This window comes from Otolemur garnettii, unplaced genomic scaffold (assembly GCF_000181295.1).
Source record: "Otolemur garnettii isolate 467f Iridium unplaced genomic scaffold, OtoGar3 scaffold00008, whole genome shotgun sequence".
Taxonomy (NCBI): Eukaryota; Metazoa; Chordata; class Mammalia; order Primates; family Galagidae; genus Otolemur; species Otolemur garnettii.
This window is the reverse complement of record NW_003852403.1, coordinates 25,463,702-25,489,399: the sequence shown is the minus strand read 5'-3', so window position 1 is coordinate 25,489,399 and position 25,698 is coordinate 25,463,702. Positions and strand designations below refer to the sequence as shown.

General features: G+C 33.9%; 2 protein-coding genes across 7 annotated transcripts in view; one reads left to right on the top strand and one right to left on the bottom strand.

Annotated features, from left to right (window-relative positions):
- The window catches only part of PHYHIPL (phytanoyl-CoA 2-hydroxylase interacting protein like), a 65,026-nt gene extending 48,646 nt beyond the window's left edge, over window positions 1-16,380 (top strand). The window contains exons 2-5 of the mRNA XM_003783643.2: window positions 4,359-4,555; window positions 6,584-6,758; window positions 9,357-9,474; window positions 15,124-16,380. Coding sequence (XP_003783691.1) covers window positions 4,359-4,555; window positions 6,584-6,758; window positions 9,357-9,474; window positions 15,124-15,658 — 1,025 coding nt within the window. The 3' untranslated portion in view covers window positions 15,659-16,380. The remainder of the gene's footprint in view (window positions 1-4,358; window positions 4,556-6,583; window positions 6,759-9,356; window positions 9,475-15,123) is intronic.
- The window catches only part of FAM13C (family with sequence similarity 13 member C), a 110,967-nt gene continuing 101,447 nt past the window's right edge, over window positions 16,179-25,698 (bottom strand). For 4 of the 6 annotated variants that reach the window (XM_023509597.1, XM_012801429.1, XM_003783641.2 and 1 more), the window contains 4 exons: window positions 24,374-24,469; window positions 22,839-23,038; window positions 21,280-21,381; window positions 16,179-17,718 (listed from right to left, as the gene is read on the bottom strand). In XM_023509597.1, coding sequence (XP_023365365.1) covers window positions 17,595-17,718; window positions 21,280-21,381; window positions 22,839-23,038; window positions 24,374-24,469 — 522 coding nt within the window. In that variant the 3' untranslated portion in view covers window positions 16,179-17,594. The remainder of the gene's footprint in view (window positions 17,719-21,279; window positions 21,382-22,838; window positions 23,039-24,373; window positions 24,470-25,698) is intronic. The other 2 variants (XM_012801431.2, XM_023509598.1) reach the window with 1 other exon arrangement.

Below are 25,698 nucleotides of genomic sequence, written 5' to 3'. Positions count from 1 at the left end.
CTTAGCAGCCAACTCGTCCAGGGGCCCGCAGTCCGGCCCTCCAATGGTCTGAGGGACAGTGAACTGGCCCCCTGTTTAAAAAGTTTGAGGACCCCTGGCTTAGAAGAATGAACATTGTAAAAATGTCTACACTACCCAAAGCAACCTACAAATTTAATGCAATCTGCATTAAAATACCAATGTCATACATTGAAGATCTTAAAAAAGTAGTTATATGTTTTGTCAGAACCGGAAAAACCTCTGTATAGACAACATAATTCTACAAAATAAGAACAAATCTGGAGATATTAATTTACCAGACTTCAGGTTATACTGCAAGTCTATAGTGATCAAAACAGCATGGTATTGGCATAAAAACAGCAACAAAGATCTGTGGGACAGAACAGAGAGTCTAGAGAAGAAATCAGCCTCATTTTTCCATCTGATATTTGGTAAAGCAAACAAAAGCGTACACTGGGGAAAGAATCCATATTCAGTAAATGGTGTTTGGATAACTGATTAGTCACATGAAAAAGACTGAAATTCACCACTTAACAGAACTTAACTCATGATGGATAAAGATTTAAATCTAAGACATGAAACTATAAAACCCTAGAAAAATATGTAGGAAGAACTTTTTTATTTGAGAAAGAGTCTTACTTTATGCCCTGGGCAGAGTGCCATGGTACCAAAGTCCATGCAACCTAAAACTCCTAATTTTGAGAGGTCCTCTTGTCTCAGCCTCCCAATTAGCTGGGACTGCAGGTGCCCGCCACAATGCCCAGCTAATTTTTCTCTTTTAGTGGAGATGGGGGTCTCACTCCAGTTTAAGCTGGTCTCAAACATCTGACCTGAGGTGATCCACCCACCTGAGCTTGCCAGAAGGCTAGGATTATAGGAGTAAGCCACCATACCCAGCCAGAACTCCTAATCTTATCAGCCTAGGGGAAGAATTTATGAAAAAGGCCCCACTGGCAATCACAGCAACAACAAAAATAAATAAATTAGATCTATTCAAGTTAAAAAGTTATTGTACCAATAAGGGCATAATAAAGCAAAGAGACAACTTTCAGAATGGGAGAAGATATATACCTGCTACAAATTTGACAAAGGACTAATAGCCGGAATCTACAAAGAATGCAAGCACATCAACAAGAAAAGAGCAAACTGAGCAAGAGCCATAAATAAACTTTTCTCATAAGGACAGACAAATAGCCAACAAATTCATGAAAAAATTCTCATTGTCCCTAATCATCAGAGAAATGCAAATCAAAATCACTTTGAGATATCACCTAACCCCAGTGTGAATGGTGTACATCACAAAGTTCCAAAGCAACAGACAGTGGCATGGGTGTGGACAGAAAGGAACACTCCAGTGCTGTTGATGGGACTGCAAACTAGTACAGCCTTTATGGAAAGAAGTATGGTGATTTTTCAAAGAACTAGAAGTAGGCCTCCCATTTGGTCCTGTAATCCCATTACTAGGTAGCTACCCAAAAGAAAAGAAGTCATTTTACCATAAAGACATTTGTGCTAGAATAGAATGTTTATGGCAACACAATTGCAAAGATGTAGAAACAACCCAAGTGCAACACATAAATGGATTAATAAATCTTGGTATATGTATACCCTGGATTCAGCCATAAAAAGATGCACATTATATTTTTTATCTTTTGTAGCAATTTGGATGGCTCTGGAGAACATTCTATATGAATTAAGTATATCTCATAAGAATGGAAAAACAAGCATCACATGTATTCAGTACTAACTTAAAACTTATAGATTAACAACTACATGCTCATGTCAGAGAAAAACTCAATTAAATTCCAGTAGGGAGGAGAAAGAAGGCAAATGGGTTGGGTGGGGTAAATTCACACCCAACAGGTACATTGCATGGGCGTATGGGACACTTCCTGAGTGAAGTACACAACTACAATTATTCAAACCTTAACCGTACCAAAGCAAACTGTGTGACCTCATATTAACCTGAATTTTTTTTAAATTGATTCACAAGGTATAAGGAAGTTACATGCAAACTCATAGAATTTGTTTAAATGAAGTTTATTAGTTACATTACCTATGAACGAAAGTTGCATAAAGGTTAATGTAGTGGTTTTGTTAAGAACTGGGATTATGATGAGTAGTTTGCAAATAAAGATTCTTTTTTTTTTGAGGCAAAGTCTCATTATGTTGCCCTCAGTAGAGTGCTGTGGCATCACAGCTCACAGCAACCTCAACTCTTGGGCTTACATAATTCTCTTGCCTCAGCCTACCAAGTAGCTGGGACTACAGGCACCTGCCACAATGCCCAGCTATTTTTTTGTTGCAGTTGTCACTGTTGTTTAGCAGGCCCAGGCCGGGTTCTGGGGTTGGTGCCCCTAACCTCTGAGCTACAGGCGCCACGCCTAAAGATTCTTAATACAACAAATCCTTTATAGATTTGAGCTTTATATTTTTCCCAATGGGAAAAATTTGATTTGAGCAAAAGTTTTCACATTTTAATAAAGGTAATTTTTTTCTCAAATTTTAACATTTAGAAGAAAAATGTATAAAACAAAGTATTAAATTCGACAAAATCATTTATGACTTTAAGATTGAATAAAATAACAATAGTGGAAAATTCATTAATTTGTCTCAAATGGAAAATAGCTTTATTTTCTTCTATATGACCCTAAATAATAATTTTAATTATTTTTTCAGTTGTGAAATTATATAGACCTAGCTGTAATGCAGATGAGTTCTACAAAAATTTTTAATGTTAGAGTCTACAAAGTTGTTTATTAATATTACTGATGTTTAAAGATAGCTCAAATCAGAATAATATATTGAAATGTAAGTTTCAAAATAGAACCGAAATTAGTAATTACTAATGTTTGAGTGTTTGTTGCCTTTCCTTTTGCCAAGGGAGTTAAAAGGATTTCCCTTGATTTCTTCCCTGCCTTAGACTTCTGAAAAGCTTTAAGCCCAAAGCAATTTAGGAATTCAGTGGAACCAGATGGAAGAAAAGTGAGGGGGAGAAGTAACTTTTTTGGAAATTTTGTGGAAAGGGAATGTGGAGAAACTGGGTTCTGAAGAAAGAATGACTTTTAAAACTGTTGTTCCAGAAATAAAAACCAGGAACTTAGATTATTTTGAAGTTAATTTTGATTGTCATTGGGTTCCTCTAGCCACCCCACAGCTTTAGATGAGACAACATGGCTTAAAGGTTTAATAAAGGTGGGAATTGTTAAAAGTTTTATGTTGATGATACAGTTGAAAGTATAGGAGAAGGGAGCAATCTAACCTGAAATTGGAAGGTATTGCAACAAGGCAACATTCATTGGTGTTCCTTTCAATATTTTTGTTAATCAAGATTTGCTCTTTTGTTGTATTAATGAAAAGTTATGTAGCTGATTTATGGCCTATCATTTTTACCACATTAATAAAAATTATATTTATTTTTTTCTCTCTTGGGGGCTGTAAACATGATGTTGGCTTCAGAAAAGGGAATGTAGAAAGAAGTGGATTAAAATTTAATTCCAGTCTGTCTTTTCTATACATAAGACAAATTGCAAGTCTTTTGTCCTGTCATCTGTCACATCCTCTGGTATACTATTAGCCAAATTGCTGGTATTTTCTCTAAATGGAAATATAGAGATTATTGTTAAAGTAACCAGGTGTCAGATCAATTCAAGATTTTAGTATTGACCAACATGGTCTTGCTTTTTTGCTTTTAGGTTTTTTGTTTGTTTCAGCACTCAAAATTAAATCTATCAAGATACCACAAATAAAAGATTTCTTGAATAATCTTTGACATAGTAACTTGTTAGTGAATGGCATTAAATTTTATTTGTATATTAGTATAACCATTACATGCTATTTCTGTTTATAATGTTTCCAGAATGAAAGATAAGGGGTAATTTTTTTAGACTTTTAAAGAAATGTTTCCTTACTTGACTGAACCCTTTCATTATCAATACCTCTATGAAGACATCTGACTTAAGACACCTGGTAATACTTTAGGGCAGAATTGATTGGTCATGTAGGAAAAAAATGGTCTCTTGAGGCTTTTCAGAGGGAACCTAATTATTTAAGGTTAATCTGTCATAGATTAGAAAGATGGACATCAGTGTTTTCTTTCCTCTCTCTGAAAGCAGAAATTAGAAAAATAAATTGGAAATGTAGAAATGGTAAGAATTATGTCATCTTTTCCTTTTATTGGTAATAATGACCTTATAAACGTTCTTTATTATCATTAATATTTAAATCACTTCCTGATAAAAGGAAATCTCAGCTTTACTACTGAAGTGAGTTTAGAAATAAGTACACAGCTAAAGACCTTGCAAACTGGGAAAATGGGTTAACTAGAATCTAACTTTCTGTACATTGTTTTCTTACAGGGAACAAGTCACAAGACAGTGGCATAGCAGAGATGGAAGAACTTCCTGTACCACATAACATCAAAATAAGTAATATTACATGTGACTCATTCAAGATTTCGTGGGAAATGGATTCAAAATCAAAGGATCGTATTACACATTATTTCATTGACCTCAATAAGAAAGAGAACAAGAATTCCAATAAATTTAAACACAAGGTAAAATCTAACAAAGACTCATGTTAATTTGCATCTTAAAAACTTTCCAAGTATGAAGACATTTTGAAAGAACAGTGTTTTGTTAATGAGTTAATATGATGTACTTGACATTGGGAAGAACACACATAAAAATTAAATGGTGATTTAAAAACCCTGTCCCTCTAATAAATTTTATAAGTAAATGCCATGCTTATTTGTTAAAAGATAATTTTTAAAAAGTAAAAGCATGATTGTCATACAGACATAAAAACTAACATGAGTTAATGATTTTATTTAACACATCAATGAGGATGCTGACGAGGTATTACAATAATCCAAAGAAAAGACTCATTTATAGATCCAGTATGTTAAAATGAGAAGTACAAGTGAAGCAAAACTGCTTGGAAGTGGTAGAGGTAAACGAAAGGGGAGGGTTGTTCTCCACAAAATAGAGTTTATTTGCATATATTTAGGCAAAAGTAATTCTATGCTTCTACAGATTATGGAGTAGAAAAATAGCTTCCATAGCAGAAGCAGGTAGGAAGAAGATAGTTTTCCACTGAAGTACATGTTTCTTCTTGTAATACACATCAAAAGAAATCTGATGCAGTTTATAAACTTTAAAGTTATTTGTTAAAACACTTTAGGGCTGAAAATTGCTTTAAGTAGTCAACTTTCTTTTGCTTTTTGTTTTTTGTTTCAAGAATGGAATTTTTTTTTTTTGCCTTTTGCTTTTTTGTTTTGAGAATGAAGAATTGCAGGCTTCTAGAGGTTTTAGATATATAACATTTCTCTAGTATTTATTCACATCTCTACCAATTATATATCTTTTCTGAAACATCTCCCCCCAGCAGTAGCTACAGAGAAGTTAACAATTATCTGCTTTATGTATACTTTCTTATTTTCGTTGTTTTCACTGATGATGACAATATTTTTTATATTGATAGTAAGTTTTAGCTTGGGAAATATTTTGGAAGAACTGTCTTTTCTGGAAATTTTGATTTTTACTAGATGTGTAATTATACATATGAAAGATAAATAAAGATCAGACATATTGCAGGTTAAGTGTGAAAGAGAGAACAAGATTCATCAGTCATTGTTTTTCCCCCGAGTTCCAATTCTAATTATGCTTTCTGGTAATGGATATTATATTTTCTGATGTTTGCCTTCTTGATGCAACTTTGAAATACTTAACATTAAATGACAAATAGTTTAAGGTATGACTGCCTTTCTTTTTTTTTTTTTTGACCAGGGCTGGGATTGAACCTGCCACCTCTGGCATATGGGGCCGGGGCCCTACCCCTTTGAGCCACAGAGCCACCCCAATGACCGCCTGTCTTTCCTACACACTTAGGACTGTCTTCATGAAAATATAGTGAATATTTAACTAGCAGATTTAATTGCCTTATTAATTGTTATTTAGACATACCTAAACTTTCTGTGACACATAGACGCTATACTTGAATAAAAGTGAATCCAGCATTGCCTCATTACTCTATACTTGAATAAAAATGAATCTAGTATTACCTCATTTATATATAAAATACATTCATTTATTTTTAAAGTGTTATTTTTATTTTACATATAAAATACCTAGTGATGGGAAGCCTCTGTTAACATTATTGACTAGTATATGTTCAGCAAATATAATATTTTTAATAGTAAATCTATTGGATTTTATCTATTATGACTATTTTTGAGAATGTTGCTTTCTTAGAAGCAATATAATGTATGTGCTGAGAATACTATACTAGAAATCAAGAAAACTGGAAACCAAGTACATTTATGTTATTAACTAACTGTATGACCTTGAGCATGTCTCTTGATCAGTTGAGTCTTAGTTTTCACATATGGAGAATAAGAAATTAAAATATATCAATTATCAAGTATCTTTAAACAGGAAAATTCTATTGTCAGCTAGGAATTTAGTAAGTTCCTGTTCATTGTTTACAGTTGAGTAAAGTTATACTGCTCAATTAGCTTAATTGATTCTTTCTTTCCTTCTTTTACTCTCTTCCTCTCTCCTTTCCGTCTTTTTTTCCTTCTTAGGATGTTCCAACAAAATTGGTGGCAAAAGCTGTCCCCTTGCCTATGACTGTCCGTGGACACTGGTTTTTGAGCCCAAGAACTGAATATACAGTAGCAGTACAGACTGCCTCAAAACAAGTTGATGGTGATTATGTTGTATCTGAATGGAGTGAAATTGTAGAATTCTGCACAGCAGGTAAGAGAACTAATTACAAATATAGAAAAAAAATATTTAATTGTTCCTGACTGAAAAATTAATGGCAGAAAAAAAATTTCTTATTAAATCATAGCTGTGTACATTACTGCAATCATGGGGTACAATGTGCTAGTTTTACACACAATCTGAAATGCTTTCATCAAACTGGTCAACATAGCCTTCACGGCATTTTCTGAGTCATTGTGTTAAGACATTTATATTCTACACCTAGTAAATTTCACATGTACCCTTGTAAGATGTGCTATAGGTGTGATCCCACCAACTACTCTCCCTCCACTTATCCACCTATTTATATTTTTTGAAACAGAGTCTCACTATGTCGCCCTGGGTAAACTGCTGAGGCATCACAGCTCATAGCAACCTCAAAGTCTGGGGCTTGAGCAATTCCTTTGCTTTAGCCTCCGGGTAGCTGGAACTACAGGCACCTGCCACAACGCCTGGCTATTTTTGTGTTGCAGTTGTTTAGTTGACCTGGGTTGGGTTTGAACCCGCCACCCTCAGTGTATGTGGCCGTAACCACTGTGCTATGGGCACCAAGCCAGAAAAATATTTTTTTGTGATTATGTGGTGATATGTCAAAGCTTTGTGTAACAGAATAAACCATTTTGTATTGATTCAAGGGAACTAAAGTTCTCAGTAGCAAAATCTGGGTAATGGCATCAAATTAACTTTGCTTCATCCATAGTATGATTTTTTTTTCAAAGTGAAAGCTTCACAAATAAAAATAGAGCCAATTTGAAAATGTACTCAGTGTATTTTTGAGCTTCATATTGAGAAGGAGAGATTCATTTTGTCTTTATCTTTTCTCTTTTTTCATTTTTTCATTTTCACAGATATTGAAAGAAGCAAGAAACTTCCTTCTCTAATTTAGAGAGGAAGACAGATCTCAATCACTTTCTCTACCAGAAATGTTACTAGATTTCTCACTTGAATGCTAAAAGACTTTTTAAAAACTCCCTAAACTGGCATCCTGAGTGGGTGTGTGTGTGTCTATGCTTCATTAAAAAGTGCCTCAAAGCCATTTGGCACTGGGAGATCTGATGTGGAAAGCCTGTCCCCTTTGATCTGAACTGTATCTTAATGTTCCATTAGATTGGAAATATTATTCATCTCACTTATCTGTTGTTTACATATTCATTCAAGAAACAGAAATTTATTGAGTACTTACATATTGAAGGGATACAAAGATGTCTTTTTTGCCTAGATGACTGTTTCCTATAAAAAATTGTAAAGTGTAGGGAAAATACGAATCTAAGAGGATCTAAAGCTATTCAAAGCTGCTGTTTTTTTTTTATGAGATTAATGTAGAGACTATTTCACCTAAGCTTTTTTTCCTTGAGACAGATTCTCACTGTGTCCCCCTTGGTAGAGTGCCGTGGTGTCACACCTCACAGCAACTTCAAACTTTTGGGCTTAAGTGATTCTCTTGCCTGAGCCTCCCAAGTAGCTGTGACTACAGGTGCCTGCTCCAACACCTGGCTTTTTGTTGTTGTTGCTGTCATTGTTGTTTAGCAGGCTCTGGCTGGGTTTGAACCTGCCAGCCCTGGTGTGTGTGGTTGGTGCCCTAACCACTGAGCAACAGGCATCAAGCCTATTTCACCTAAGCTTTATAGTAACCTCGACTCTGTATTTTGATAAAGCCATTGTATATGAGTCACACTTTAATATGAATATCTAATTTCACTCAGTGTTTGTTGAGCCCACACTGTGGGCTAGCCACTGCAAGGTATTGGAATAAAATACAATGCCAACAGCTAATCTATTTCTAGTCTATGATAGGGATAAAACCTCTGTTTACCCTGAGCTTATATTTATACTTGCGATAAGTCATTACTGTGTATTATCTCTTCTCTTTAGACTTTCAGTTCTTTGAAGGGAAGAATATCTTTTTATCTTTTAACCTGATAACCTAATTTTGCATGGTGTTTTGTATATCATATATGCTATAATTTAAATAAATGTATGTTGTGCCAACAAATTAGTGAGTAAACAAACTAGTTTGCTTTCGTCTTATTAATCTTTATTAAAAAATTTTTTCTTAGTTCTACTGCAGGACTTAGATAACAATGCTTAAACAACCTTCAAAACAAAAAACTGGTTAAAAAATCAGATTTCTTTGACAGGTGCTTTAGTTTTTCAAGAGTCTTGTATACTTGAGCCTGTGTACTTGTTATTATTTCTACTGTTCACCTTTGCTGTCAATTATGGGCTTCTTTTATTCATTTTATCAGTTGCTTGAAATAAAGCTAGTGTAGTGCTGATGGACATAACTTGGGTTATGAAGAGTTATTTAATATATTTTTGTTTGATTATCTCTAATCTAGAGAGTGTAAAAGTGCATGGATATTCTAAAGAATAAGCATAAGTCAGAACAAAAATATTTTTGTAGAAAGAAAAATGTACTACACAAAGACAATATTTCCTTTTATATTTTTTTAATATTTCCTTTTTAAAATGAAATTTCCTATTCACTAAGTTATATTCCCTACAGGGTAATTTTAATTATTGCTAATTTGTTATATAGTTGATACTTTTGGTGCTATATTTTTATTAACAGTATTGTTTTGGATTTTTTAGACTATTCAAAAGTTCACCTAACACAGCTATTGGAGAAAGCTGAAGTGATTTCAGGACGTATGCTTAAATTTTCTGTTTTTTATCGTAACCAGCACAAAGAATATTTTGACTATGTTCGGTAAGAATTGAAAAACATATAGTTTCTGTTGTTTTTTTTTTTAACTAAACATGGTTTCAATTCTAGGTTCATGTTCTAGTTCTATCGAATAGCAATTCTAATTTTCTTTTCAAAATAGTTAATTATAGTGATTTTTATAAAAACAAAAACAGAAAAAGTCAGATCATGGGATTTTTACCACTTCATTTAGGTTCCTTTCCATAATAATTAGCAGTGCCATTTCCTGTTTCACTGGAAGATCTTAAATGTGTGGTATTTAGATTGATAAGCATTTTATGTATATACTCTTTTTCTAATTACCAATAACTCAATGCCTTGTGCATCATACTGACTGCTAAATTTTCTCCTCTTTTTGTGGGCCCCTTTAAGACATTGAAAATGAGAGAATAAAAAGGTGACTGTTTCATCACATAGTATGGTGAATCATGTAGGCTTCCCTCTAAGTGGAAATCTTTTCAGCCATTATTCACGAGGACATTCTCCTTTGTTTACTTTCTAACTCTAGTATTTGATCAGTCTTTCTCAGATAGTCTATTTTTATTCCTGGAAGCAGTGCCCAAGACATAGAAATAACTCTGTCCCACAGGTAATTTTAATATGTATAGCACTTTTATATTTTTAAAAGAAAATTTCAAGAGGATAAATAGGCACATGTGTGTTTTAAAGTGATATGCAGGCTTTTAAAATGACAAATGGCTATAGGTTCTAAAACTTCTACACAGTAATGCCTGTAGTTTGTCATTTTAAAAGCCTTTGTCTCACTTTATATTCTAAAGGATTCTTAAGTTGACAGGACTATATAGAAAAATATTTAACATGGTTTACTGTTCTTATTTGTTTTTCCAAACTTCTCTAAGTTTTCTCAATTTATAATCATGATTCCAGATTTAAATTAGCTCTAAGCTGTGGAGAATACAAAGGGAATCACAAAGAAAGAATTATATTTAGTCCTTATATTAAGTACTTTGCAGTATCATATATTTTTATAGTAAAAAGCATTCTTGCCTTTTGTTTGAATATTTTGTAAATACAGAGATTAGTCCATCATTCTCTTAACTGGTATTTACCCTGGAGTCTATACAATTCTTGGCAGATGCCATTCACCTAATTCACAGAGTACAAACTGATAGATACAACATAAATCATTGTGCTTGTCAATTGTTGATTGGAAATGAACATATATGTTCAGCAAGGAGTTGCTTTATACTGATTTCCTTGCCTTACAATGGGGCTATGTCCCAATAAACTCATCGTAAATTGAAAATATCATTAGTTGAAAATATGTTTAATATATATAACCTACTAAATATCATAGCTTAGCCTAGCCTACCTTAAACATTCTCAGAACACATCCTGTAGCCTACAGTTAGGCAAAATCATCTAACACAAAGCCAATTTTATCATAAAGAGTTGAAAAGATCAAAATCTGAAGTGCGGTTTCCAATGAATTTATGTTGCTTTCTTACCATTATGAAGTCAAAATATTGTAAGTTATACAATTGTTAAGTTGGGGATTAGTTTATATTTATTAAACAAAATTTAAAAACAAAAGAAATCCACTATTGCTATTGTGTTCAGTAAACAGAATAAATAATATCATTAGTTATTACTATTAGATTTCCTGAAGTATTGCCAATGTCTATTTTCAGTCGCCACTGGAGGTCAGTATTTCTCTATGATTTTTCTCTTTTTGATGGAAACTGGCCTTTGTTTTCAAGTCCTTCAGTAATCTAAATTTGGTTCATCTGTTTTCAAAAAGGCTTGCAGAAAGAAAAAAGATAAAGACAAAGCTCCTAGAAAATGGATAAAATTATTATATATAGTAGGACTTAATTTTAAGCTTCTAGTTATGAAAGATGTATTTACTAACTAATTTCTTTGTTGTATTTTCCATAATGATAGTTGTGAAATATATGTAAATTGTATCTTGATATAATAGATATAAATAAATATGTTTGCCAAGGCACAGATACCATTTTTCAACATTGCTTTTCTAAAACATTAGAAAAAAATAATAGGCTTTAGCTTCAGTAGATTCTTATTTCATTTTTATGTAATAAACTCTAGTCAGGACATATTTCCTTGATTAGAATCCATTTAAAATGTCGTCTTGTTATCCAGAGTCCTCGAATAGAAAGGAACTTTTCAATTGCCTAATAAACTGTCCAAATCATTATAAATTATAAAAACTAGATAAATTTTTAGTCACTCCACAAGGAATTAACTTATTTTTATCTCTTCCTCTGGAAATGTTTTCCTATATGAACATTGCTTTCCTTTCTCCAAATGAAAGTACCATTTCTCTCTTACCCTTTGTTCATGTTCACTGGGTAGCCCAATGGTCCTTAAAACTCTTTTTATATCTGAAAGTTTTCCCTTTAGAAACTCATTGAAATTAGTATATTCCTGCATTTTTAATATCTTATAGTATATCCTCAAAGTTGAGGTGCTGTCACTACTAGTAGGACACGTTTCCTAGTCTGAACTTATGTTTATATGTTTATTGCTGTTACTACTCATATAATTGCACTTATAGACTACATAGCACACAGATCATATTCTTAGGTATTTGGGTTTTGTTAATGAGAATGTATCCAGGATAAGAAATTTTAATCAGGAACAACATGAAGGAAACTTCTCTTCCCTCCCTATTCTTCCTACTAAGTACAACTAAAACCTTGGATGTTATATATAAAATGAAAATATTCTGAAAGGTGGAAGGAAGATGGTAGATCAGTTAGGAATCTTGGAACTAAATGAATAGCACAGTAATGAGTTCCCCATTTTATCTCTTATATTCTCGACTAGGTGCTAGACAAGCTGGCTACTCAGAAATGCAAATGCGCAAAGATAAAAAGTTAAAAAAAAAAATTAAAAGAAGGAAACCAGAAAGTCTGATCTTTCTACCCTGTGGATCAGGAAATGGATTTGCTTGAATACAGAACCTTTTAGACAATAACCACCCCACACTAGCCAAATACATCAGGGAAAAAAACCCGAAACTACAGTCCCACATCTGTCAGCCAAGGCCAAGAGGAGAACCTAGACCTTTATCCTCTCCTCTCACAGATGTAAGGAGGCATCCTTTCCCCCCCTCTTCCCCTGCTAGAGTGGCATCAAAAAGGCTGAATGAGGAACCTAGACTTTCTACATAGTACCACTGCCCAGCAGCAATGAGGCTTGCCCTCACAGTGTCAGTGGAGGCCACATGAGAAAGAGCATTGACAGCCTCCCTCCTGCAGCTACAGTGTGTTAGTAGAAACCTAGTGGAGCCTAAACTCCAACCTCTTCTCAGTAGTAACCTATCTCTATCCTCATGTCATTGTGGACAAGTGGGGAACTTGGATATTCTTCCCCATCTAAAAGCAATGAAGTAACACTTACTACACTTCCCTCACTAGTACATAGTCAGAAGAGGCCTACTAAAATATTATATTTAAAAAAGATCCATATATACATATTATGAAATATTATATTTAAATAAGATCCATATATACATATTATAAAATATTATATTTAAATTAGATCCATCTAATAACAATACCCAAAATGTCTGGAATATAATTGAATTAACTCACCATACCAAGAACAAGAAAAATCTTAAATGAATGAGATTTGAATGAGAAAAGATGAGCAAAGACACACAAAATCACATAGATCTTAGTATTTACAAATACACTTGGAACAAATCAAAAAAAGAAAAATAGAAGATATAAAGTACTAAATGGTGATTTTGGAAATAAACATTCTAAGTGGACTTAAAAAACTCAGTTGATATACTCAACAGCAAATTCAAGGGAACAAAGGAAAAAAAATCAGTAAACTTTGAAGATAGACTAGAAATTACCCAAATTGAACAATAGAGATAAAACTGACAAAAAAAGTTTAAGCTACTTTGGATTATAACAGATCTAATTTTCATGGAATTGAAGTCAAGATGGAAAAGAGAAAGAGAATAGGCCTGAAAAAGCATTCGTAGAAATAATAGCTGAGGTGTTCCCGAATTTGGCAAAGAACATACAGGTAATCAAGATGAGAAAAATCCCAAACAGAAAAAGCCAAAGAGATCCATGGCAAGACACATCATAGAAAACTGAAGATGAAAAGAAAATCTTGAAAGTGATGAGAAAGAATAGATGCCATATGTATAGGGGAAAAACAATTTGAAATCACCATCAGAAAGAAACCCATTGATGTCAAGAGAAAGTGGTATAATATTTTCAAGTTCTGAAAAGAGAACTGACAACCCAGAATACTATCCCCAGTGAAAATATCTATCAAGAATAAAGGGAAAATCAAGATACGCTTAGATGAAGGAAAACTAAGGGAATTTGTCAGCAGCATATCTACCCTAAAAGAATAGCTAAAGAATTGTGACACAGGAAGTAAGTAATAAAAAAGAAGGGATCTTAGAACATCAGAAGGAAGAAAAAACAGTAGTAAGAGTAAAAATATAGGGTCTAATCCAAGTATCAACACTACATTTATCTGTCATGTCTCCTTATTCTCCTATCTGTGCCAGTTTCTTGGTCTTTTCTTGAATCTGCATTTTTAATAGCTCCCTAGGTGGTGTTTACTTGGTGGAATTTGAGACCCATTGATATTCTGAAGTCAAGGGCAGATTCTGAGTACTCCTCATTGACTCACAAACTCTTTAAGAAGCATGATGACTGGGGGAACATGCCTTTGCCTGAATGGCTGCTTCAACTTTGCATCACAAGTCATATTGGTTAGGGACACACCCCAAAAAGGTAGCATATGTGGAGAAATCTGGAGAAAATTTAATATATTTAAGAAAATTTATCAAAAGTTCTATTAACAGAAGCATAATCAGGATTAAGATAAGAGATGCTAAAGCAACCAGGAACTATCAAGATTTCCAAGGTTTTATTCTTGCAAATGGGAGTAGGAGTCAGAGATACATAAAGAAGAACCTAACCCTGACAGAATCACAAGGCTCTGAAGCATGGAGGAAATAAAGGAAGACACACCCAAAGCTTTAACTCCTCTACCCCAGATCTACTGGTGCCTCCCATTGGTAGAACTGAAAGGAAAGGGACTAAGTGACAAGGAAGAACAAGATAGTGGAGTCCCAAGGCATTAGACTTGGAAGGCAAGAAAGGTAGAGAAAAGATGTGGGGGTGTGGTAAAGGAAGACTAGTGCTGTTGTAAGCAAAATGCCAGAGAAATAATCTAATTAGAAAACTGAGTAAAAAACAAAAACACTTCTGTGTCATGTAAGTGGATAGCACTCATTTTATGACTAAATTCTAGCATAGTTTAAAAGAAACATTCAATACATTTAACCAATTATTTTCAGTTAAGTTTTCTCTTTCAGAAAGCAATTTCTAATTGTAGGACATCATAATTGATGTGATTTCACTGATAAGTTATGTAATTCAAGTTTGATTTTTCCAACTAGGAAAATTACATTATTAGGTTAAAGTTCTCCAAAGTTTGTAGGAGCTCATCTTTACCTTAAGATCACAACTAAAATTCAGCCATCTATAGGTACTGCCAAAAGATGCATTCCCTTTGATCTGATCAGGCCTTTAATTTTAGGTGATTGACTTTTGGACTATTGGAATCTGTAAATCAGTGTGTTTACTACTATTGTAGTAAACAATGACCTTTTGTTTTCTCTTGCAGAGACCATCATGGGAATGCTATGCAGCCCTCTGTCAAAGATAACAGTGGTAGCCATGGCTCTCCTATCAGTGGAAAATTAGAAGGCATCTTCTTCAGCTGCAGCACTGAATTCAATACTGGGAAGCCACCCCAGGACTCACCTTATGGAAGATACAGGTTTGAGATTGCAGCAGACAAACTTTTTAACCCCAATACTAACTTATACTTTGGGGACTTCTACTGTATGTACACTGCTTATCATTATGTGATTCTTGTTATTGCCCCTGTGGGATCACCAGGAGATGAATTTTGTAAGCAGCGCCTTCCTCAACTAAATTCCAAGGATAATAAATTCTTGACCTGTACAGAAGAAGATGGGGTGCTGGTTTTCCACCATGCCCAGGATGTAATTTTAGAAGTCATTTACACTGATCCTGTGGATCTTTCTCTGGGCACCGTGGCAGAAATCACTGGTCATCAGCTCATGAGTTTGTCTACTGCAAATGCAAAGAAAGATCCCAGCTGCAAAACCTGTAATATAAGTGTTGGACGTTAATGCCCACTTTTCTTACTCTTACCCAGCCCCTTTTCTTCCCTTAGGAACATTGATCCTCTGTTGTCCATTTTCATCACCAAATGTTTTCCACTGAAGCATGCATATGCCGCTATCACCAAAAGCAAACTACCACTTTTCAAATTTCATTCAGAGCCATTTTAGTGTTTCCTATTCCCTACCTTTCCCACTATTTTCAATGATGAAATATCCTTTTTCCTTTTGACACTTTATTGCCTAGATGCTGCAATGTTTTTATTTTTCCTTTATGCCAAACATAACAGTTATATAGACCGCTTTAGCAAAATACGAAATAATGGCTTATAAATGGTGTTTAAATATACATTCATTTTAATCTACTGAACAAATATTGGGATAACTCCAAACCGCATGAAAGGTGTAATTGCAGCATGAGTTAAATCTTGAAGCCTAGAATTGTCAGCACTTCCAACTTGTTGTTTGACAGTGTTATTTATGTTATTTATATTAGCTAACAGGAAACAACTACTGTGTTTCAACATAATAAATATAATAGAAAAATATTTTATTTGCATTGTATAAAATATTTACAATCATATAGAATATATAGAGTTACATTTTAATAGCAATTGTATACATGTCACGAAACCATTTCCCTTATCAAAGATGTAATTTGTAAACCTCAAATAGTTGTGTATCTGTCCTGTTACAAGTAGATGTCTTCAATTAAACAAATTTATGAAGGACACTATTCTGATTCATAAAAGTTATAAAATGTCAGATGAATACAGAAAAAACAATAAGCCTCTGAAATAGTCTGCTTCTGAAATAGTCAATATTCTTCCCATCCAAACTCTATGGAAATGTGAATTTCTTCAACATTACAGAAAATAGAAATACAAACATGGTTGGTACTTAAGAAAAATTGTTGACCTTTTACTTGTTTTTACAAAAACCAAAATAAATGTGTTTTAGTACAAAATAATATACACTAAAGTTGATGAGGCAAATAAAATATTCTGGATTCTTTTCCACGGTGTCATGGCAAACCTTTCATTTTGTATAGAATGACAAATAACTACAGTTCATGAGAAAGTTTTTTGACTTTACAAAGTATAGACCTTAGAACATTAAGAAAAATGCATATTCCCAATGGAAAAATAGTTATATAATCTTATAGTAAACAAAAAGATTAGCAATAATACTATGGTCACATTATATTATATCCTGCAGACACATATCTATCCAAAATACCTATTTTAAAATTTTAATACAATATAAATATCTCAATTATAGACAAAGATAATAATTCACAAAGTACATGCTATTAGAATGAACTTTGGTAACCAGAAATGTAAAATTTCAAATAACAGATAAAATAATATATTTTTATATAGAAATAAAAAATTAGCAGTGACACATTCTAGTATATTTTAGGGTACTAAAAGCCTAGCAGACTTAAGGGACAAGGTAGTAGGTGTTTTATCACTTAAAAATCTATTCTTTCTTAGTATCTGTAGTCCTTCCTACATAACAAGGAGAATTTCTTTTCCTCCTCTCACTGATTTTTTTAAAATCATGCTGTATTTCATACATCATAACAATCTTTGGACACTAAATATACTTTACCTAACAAGTGGCCTAGCTATGTTGTTTAGATTTAATAAAACATTAGATGTTTTCTGAAATAATTGTATTGACTAAATTTTCTCCTTGACATGGAGGAGATACAGCTTATTTCCAATTATGTGACTACCTGTTGTATTTTCCCCCCATTTAAATCCCTTCTCAATGAGGCATACCTCATAGTTACTTGCTGTCTGTTCTTAAAAACAGCTAATATTACCACTAAAGTGCATCCATTTTCAGTATGTCAAAGCTGCTTAGCAAGAATAGCAAGGGAAATAAACTTGACTTTTGACTATCTTGAGTAAAAGTAAGCACAAACATTTCCTGAACCTCAGATAGTTTTGGCCACATCTTGCTTGCTGATAAGGACCTCTAATAGTCTCAGTTTGGCTTTTATGTGCTTGTATTCATAATATTCATCTGCCATTGGTATTCTATCTTCTTTTTGTGGACTTCTGCAAAACAGAAAATACAGTCTATTAGTTCCTAATAAGTCATTAAATATACTTTTATAATTCATACATGAGAAAGTGTAGGGTTTGGCTTCCATTTGTTTTTTGTCTATGTCTTCTTTACTTTCTCTTTCACCTTCATTCACTCCGTCTTCTATGTGTTAAGTTTCTAAGTTAATAGAACTTGCATGTCATAAGTGTTTTGTAAATATGTAGTCCACTGCATAGACATATAATAATGATGCAAGTAAAAAGATCTTGGTGGGAGGGAAAGCAATAGCCAGACTCTTCAATGAATTCCTCATCCAACATTCTATTAGCTGCCACAGTTCCACAGTTTGTTTCCATTAGTTGAACAGTTTGCAAAATGTTCAGCCCTTATATAGTGAGAGTTGTTAAAAACAGCAACCTGAGAATACTACAGAAATTTGATTACACAAATAATTTATGTTTTTAGTGACAGGAAAAAACATGTAGTTGATATCTTACAAACTTGAGACAGTTTCAGGTTTTTTTGTAATTATAACACCTACTTCTCCTAATGTGTAGTAGAATCACTAAGCTGTCTCTTGATCGTGTTTGTATGTCTAAATTAGAGTGGTTATCATCTACACACTAATTCTAAGACTAGACATATAACAATGTATATATTTTTATATACAGTAGAACCTCCTTAGTTGACCACTTCCTTAATTTGACCTAATTTTCATAACTGGACATGCACCATATATATGTATCAGTGCACCAGGCCTAGTTCCACATGTTTAACACCTCTGTGTGTTGGCCAGTTTGTTACAGTACCTTAGGTGGTCAGCTTATAGAGGCCCTACTATATATGCAGTCTAATAATGCATGCTCTTGCTATTTACTCAGAAGAATAATTGGATGATACCTGGAGTTAAAACCATTTGCCTTCCCACAATAATATGTTGTCAGGATGTTTTCTAAAGGGAAATAATTGATACAAGGTAAGGCTTTTGTCTGGTTCTTTAATAACATAACCAATTGTTTTTAAAACATTTGTATGATTTTGAAATGTAAGAAGACACAAATGTAGTCACTACAATTAAAACTGAATATAGACACAAATGCTCTCCATTATTAGTAGAACTGAAACTGGGTAAATAGCAAATATCTGTAACCCCCTTCTGTTCTCCTATATAGAACTATTTCTTTTACAAATTTAAAAAAATCCTTTATCTATAAAGGATTATTAAGAATATAGTCTCTACTTGTTTACTGCCCAGAAATTTCTACTGCAGAACTTAGAATAGTCCATAAACAGGGTTCCTCTTAAGTGTCATCTAAATTATGTAACATAAATGTCTTGCCTCCATTCTGTGGTATGGGCCAAACTTACTATGTGTGTCTGAATACTACCTTAATTTATGCAAACACATCTCAGTGAAGAAACTGTCTAATTATTAACAATAATTGATTATAATACATATCTACTTGTTCCATTTTGGCTAGTTATAAGAGCACTTTGATGAAAATGAAAAATTTTGCTAAGAATTTTCTGAAGCAATTTCCTCATGATATACGATATACTGATGTGCTTATTTAGCACAGTTCCTGGCTCATAATTTTTAATAATAATGCCATATCCACATCATTATCATGCTTCTTCTTATGTGGTAACTATTTCTAAGAACATTTACAGTGCCTTAAAATGTTATTTTAGCTTATGGATGGTTAGGCCTTCCTAATAAAATGTCTTAGGTAAACAAAATTAAGGTCCATTATTTCCTAACCATTCAATTGTTTTGATTTACAACTAAAATCAGACATTTGCATTTAGTTGAAAAATACCACCACATGAGGGCACACAACTTCATAGCCAAATATAGGCATGTCTGAAGTTGGTTTAGGACTCTCAGATACAGGAGAATACTATACATGAAATATAAGTAAATTCCCTGTATATCAAAAGGCATGCCAAGTAACACTGCAGATACCCACTAGGCAGGCCTGTTGCTCATTGGGAAGTTTTCATACTCTTTAAGGTAAACTCCTGGGTTTAGGAGGTAAAAATGCAAATTTACTTAGGGAACTCAAAGTTAAATGTACATACATCTTAAAGTGATTAACTCATTTCTCATATGTAATGACTATTTAGATTTAGAATACTTGATAACATCTCCCCAAATATTTTCCTGAATGAAAAATTCTCACAGAATACCTTTCACCTGAAAGATGCAGAGATCAGGAAATTTAATGCAAGTCATATATATACCCAAAGCATAATATAGCAAACTGATCAGATAGACAAAGTCACTATTCCAAGGAATGATTTACCAGGAAAGTTGCATGAATGTTTTAAAAGAGAAAAATGTACAGAAAAGAAAAAATAAGTAATCATGTTTTATATTCTAAATTAGTAGCCACATAGCATTTCTTACTAGACTAATTAACTAATCGGCAGAAAGGTACGTGGGACTTGTACCAATCAACTGAAATGGAAGATTCCAGGTACCAAAAATAAACAAAAGAACAAAGGGTTACATCTATATATATATATTTGCTGAATGGAAAAAGTTCTTCACTGAATAGGTCAAGTCCTAATGAATAGCCCTGGTAGACTGAAATGGAAAAGCTTCCAAGGAATAAGAGGTGAGTTGATGAAGATTGAAAGTTCCAGAGTCCCTTCTCTATCCAGTCAACCCTAAGGTTGCTGAACTGAGAACATTTCAGGAAAGGCAGGGCAGAAATACGGAGGAACCAGTGCAGCACTGATTCTCTTGCTCTAAAATTGAAAGGAAGAATTTCTACCACTTTGTGACTTCAGGAAATTTGTGCTCTTTATTTATTTACTTAATTATTTAAAGAGTGATGTCCTACATAATAGCTGTAGCTTCCTAATGTATCCCAGGAGTCCAATCATTTCAGCTTGTAAAGGTAGAATCTGAGGCTCAGGATAGCTGATCAGTTTGTCTCTCTTACAAAAGTAGATCAGTGGACCCTTATCTCCTGATTATGTATGCAATTCTGTGGATGGTAATCAAAATGTAGAGGAAACTAATAGAGTGCATAATTAAACTTGGTTGACACAAACAAAATAGAAGATAAATAGAGGATATAGCTAAACATTTATTTAAAGAGTAGAAAAATGCTATGAATTTTTTGCCTAAATCCTAAAATAAAATAATTAGGGCAGAACCTGAAGTTTAAAGAAGATATTTAAAGCAAAGAAATTATTATTTAATAAAGTAGGGAATAATCTGTGGAATTAAACCAAGAACAAAGCAATTATGTGAGCTAAAAAGTCAAATAGTTTTTAAAGTTTAGATAAATTCAAGTTAATAATGATATTTATCAAGCAAAATTTGGGATTTTATAGTTTATCTTTCATTTCTTAAAGGTTGATGTCATACTTGAAAGCTATTGCCTCCCATAAATAATGTCCCTAACACTACCAGAATGTTACACTGAATCTAAGCTAGAATGGAAATTGTATACATTTTGTATAAAGTCATTATTCTCTACAAAAACAAAAAATTATAGCTTATTCTTGACAATAGCTCTCTAGGAATATTAGCTTTAAAATTTTCTGTCCACACTTACCTTCCTGTTTGTTTAAAAAACTGTTCTTCAAATTCTCTTAAGGCTTTCCGCAATCTCTTCTTGTCAGCCCTAGTTTCTCGGAGGTGGTCAAGAAGTACAGGCCTATGTCAGATAAAATATATATTTGCCATTACTGAGCACTGGCATAATTGAGAGAGCACCATAAGCATACTTACCTAATCAGCAAAAAAAGAAAAAAAGCGTATTATGATTGAAAGTGTTCTGTCCACAAAAGAGTGTCTTTCCAGTAAATATGGCAGCCAGAGCCTGACCATCAGGTGTACATAAGCAGGGAAGATCACCTGATGGGAACAGCATCATAGGAAAGAAGGACAGACAAGAGTCAAGTGCATCGAGTCCACTGTAAGAAGTGGGTGAGGGCAATGACAGTATGAATGGGCAAGGGAGGAACACATTTTGAAGGCATACTCATCACTATTTGGTAGATAGACTGAAAATATTTAGGGACATGAAGAGATTTTAAAGAAAAGTCTAGCCTTAATCTATTTCTAGAGAAGGACAAACCCCTTGTGAATGGAATTTAGACACAGAATAAAGGCTTAATTACATTGCAAATTCTATTCTAAGAGAGAAAAGTCATATACTTTACAACAGGAATTTGATATGCACAAGCATACCAAACTTACATATGGTATCAGAGACTCTATGAACTTCCTGAAACTATATATGGTAATCTTTAAAAAATTCTATGATGATTCTTAAAAAAAAAAAAATTCCATTGACTTCAAAAAATTCAACACCTCCTGAAAAGTTGAGAGTAACTCCTTTGTACCAACAATCAAAAAACAAAAGGATTTTCTGCTTCCAGCAGGTCAAACTTACTTAAATTAAGTTACTAACTGATTCTACAAGCACATTAAAATTTCAGTCTCAGCTTATAACTTGGTCCTTGATCTCAACTTCTTCTCTATTTTGGGACATAGACTCACTACACTATATATAATACATGTTCAAGAAAATTTCATATCTGGGCTATGATATACAATCCAAAGAAGGCCAAATGATCATGAAGGCTGCCAGCTATGAATAATGATAATGATAACACTAATGAAAATCCAAATGGTTCCTGACTGAAGGCTATTAGGAGAACTCATTTACTTAAAGCCAAGGGAATCTCTAGTCTGAAAAAGGTATCTCATCTAAAGGGAAAAGGCTAGGACAAAGGCACTGAGAACTATTGACCCATACGGGTTTGGTCAAAAATCCTAACCCCTTTGGGTCCATCCCAAAGGCTAGCCCTACTTCACACATTGCCAAGAGTTAGACTGGTGCCAGAATCTTGGCAAAAAGAGGTACGATTATGATAAACTGAAATCAGAATTTATGGCATCTTTAGCACTTTACTGGGAGCTATGATTCCTATGGATTTGTCTTCTAGTTTCTCCAGTTAAGAAGACAACTGGATTATGCTTTTAGGGCTACTCTTTGGGGTACACTTTTTAGAGTCTACTAGCTCTTCTTAACTTTGTATGTACATACAAGGTCTGAAAGGTCAAAAGGAGTTAAAAGGAGACCCCACACTTAAGGTTCATACTCACATGGTGGCCTCATGTAAGTTGGACATGGAGAGAGCTGGTTGCTTTACTTCTTTCTTTTCATCTGGTAGGAGGACCCTAACAGGCTCAGTCTCAGTAGAGTAGGTGAGTTGGTCACCGACGGGAAGGTGAGATGCTGGATCTGGCAAAGAAGGTAGTTGGCTTCCCTGTGGACAGTCTTCATCAGAGTCTTCTTCCTCCTGCTTATTACAAGCAGAGTTACAGAAAGAAAGTCACAAAATGCTAAGTGCCTCTTGAGGAAGCAAAAACAGGAAGGGAACCATAAATAGATAACATAAAAGCTGGTAGCTGACCCATATGCCTACTGAGAACCAGGATAGAAGCAACCAAAAGGAGCTCTTTCTCAGTTGCATTTTTAAAAACTGCATAAGTTAATGAGTAAAAGGATACTCATCACTGGCCTAAACCACTTACCAAGTTTATTTGTATCATCTGGGAAAGTGAAGGCACAGATATTTAGGACGTGGTCCAGTCTAGACTGTACTACCAAGTGGTTCCTCCCTTTCACTTAGACCTTCTGGCCGCAGCATCATACCAGTGATATGAGTAAGCATGAGATGGACTACAAACACCTTTTGTCATCCAGAAATAACCTAAAAGTCACATCCCATTGTAAGCCACATTCAAATACAAAGGATAATCAAAATATTGACAAATTTAGGGAAGGGTTCTTTGAAGACCAAAGCAAAGTAGGGCTACTCCTAACATGTTCCGATAATTCGTATCACAACAAAAGGATTTTCTTGCAAGGAAACCTGAGAATACTCTATTTTAAATTTTGCTTCCATAATGGGAAAATTTCAAAGACTCTGAATCATTATTCTCTTTAATAATCTTTAAATATATGGAAATATAAATGTACTCAAGTATACTTACATTTATATTTGTTAACACTCCTTTTTATATTGATATTTAGAGCAAGTGATTGTTTGAATATTGATGGAGTAGGATTTGTGATGCTTTTCTAGTTCTGTATTCCCATAAATCATTTTTTATTAAAGTAGTTTAACCCAATTTCAGCACTCCTATCTTCTATTGAAACAAATCAATTCATACCATATACAGTATGGTCAATAGTACCAAAAACAACTGTTGCATTATATCAAAGACTATATTGTCAGTTTTCTCATTAATAGAGAAAAATTAACTAATGTACACAGAATAGAAATGCTCTGTTTAGTCTAGCTTATAAATTAGATAATACCAAGCTAAAACCCATCAGGTCTTCCCCTCACCCAAGACAATGAAAGCACATGCTAAAATTGGCTCCAAACATACAAGTGTTATGTAGTCCCTTTTTATAATAGTTCTATCAGTCAGTGTTAAGTATAGTTAGGATTAGTGTTAGAGAAAACCCACGTTTTCACTTTTGAAGTAACAGCTGGCCTTGTTATAAGTATATACTGCCATGAAGCCCCCTCTATAACTCTGACAGAGTTAACTATGACAGAGTGGTAACTGAACAGCAATACAAAGCACCAGTACAGTTTCCAATTCATGCAGGCATTCTGACTTACAATTGTTGGAATAAGGGAAGGTGTTGACAAGATTTGCTTGATAATTCTGTATCGGTCATAAAGAGGCTTTATGAGGTTCTTGTCTTGTTTAGTTACCTGAAAATCATAAAATTAATTATTCCTTTCTAAGACAAGAATGAATACATGTCAGTATTGTTAGCAGACAAAAGTTTTGACACCTCAAAATAATCATAATACTATAACGCAACAGTAATTAGAAAAAAAGGAAGTCTTTATAGGATGCTATATGTAGCACATGCCAATTTTTTATAGAAAAAGTTTCTTAAATGATAGGTCTAAGTTTAGAAAGTTGTTCTTTTTTTATAAAGATTTCCGGTGGAATCTGCAATGTGTAAATGGTAAGGAACCTTTTCTTTAATTACTTCTTTGTTCTTAAAAAAAAAAAGAAATGAGTGATCAAGACCTTTCTTCTGAACATCTACTTTACCTGGAGTTTCATGACTATAGGTGTTCACAGACACCAACCTGGTGCACTTCTTCATTGCTACATGCCCTGGTAATATACTTGCTAGTTAGCTGTGATATAAACTAAGTCATTTTGGACAAAACATTTAACTTCTCTGAATCCTTAATTTCCTACCCATACAAGAAGTTAGAGTTAGAAAGATTCTGCCAATTAAAATATTCTATAACCTCTTCACCCACTGATACATTATCCCACTGCTGTATGACCCATCCTTAAACACTGTTTTCAACAGATCATACTGTACGTAAAAAATATAAATAGCTTCTTTTTTATCTGTTCATCTATCCAAAATGACAAAATTCCCCTACTTGTCTTGATTTTTCTCTCAACTGTGTACCCTGCATTAATTTGCTGTATATTTACTATACACAGCTTCACTTTCACTCTAGTCCAGTAGTTTGTAGTCCTTGAGTAGTGGAAAGGGAATGGTAGAAATAGCGTATGGCATAATCACTGAGATGTCTTTCATCAAAGCACACATGCCTAGGCATGCCAGAGAGCACAGCCTTCCAGGGGCCTCAGAATCTGCAGGGCAAGGCAAGTGGCTCGAGCATGTGTTAAGCTTCTCCGTTATCCTCACACAACCCTACCTTCATCCCTTCTGTAAACCATTCGGGCTCATAATGACCTCCCTTTTCTGTGAACTTCTCCATCTCCTTATCTGGGCCTTAACTATTTTCTGTGCGTCAGCCTTGCCTGCCCAAATAAATGAAGCTTCTTGAGGATGGAGATCATATCACGTATTTCTTTAAATTCTCACAGTGTTCTACACATTCACAGTCCTACTGCCATGATATCAACACAGGTTTATAGGGAAACAGAACTAATTTTTAACACT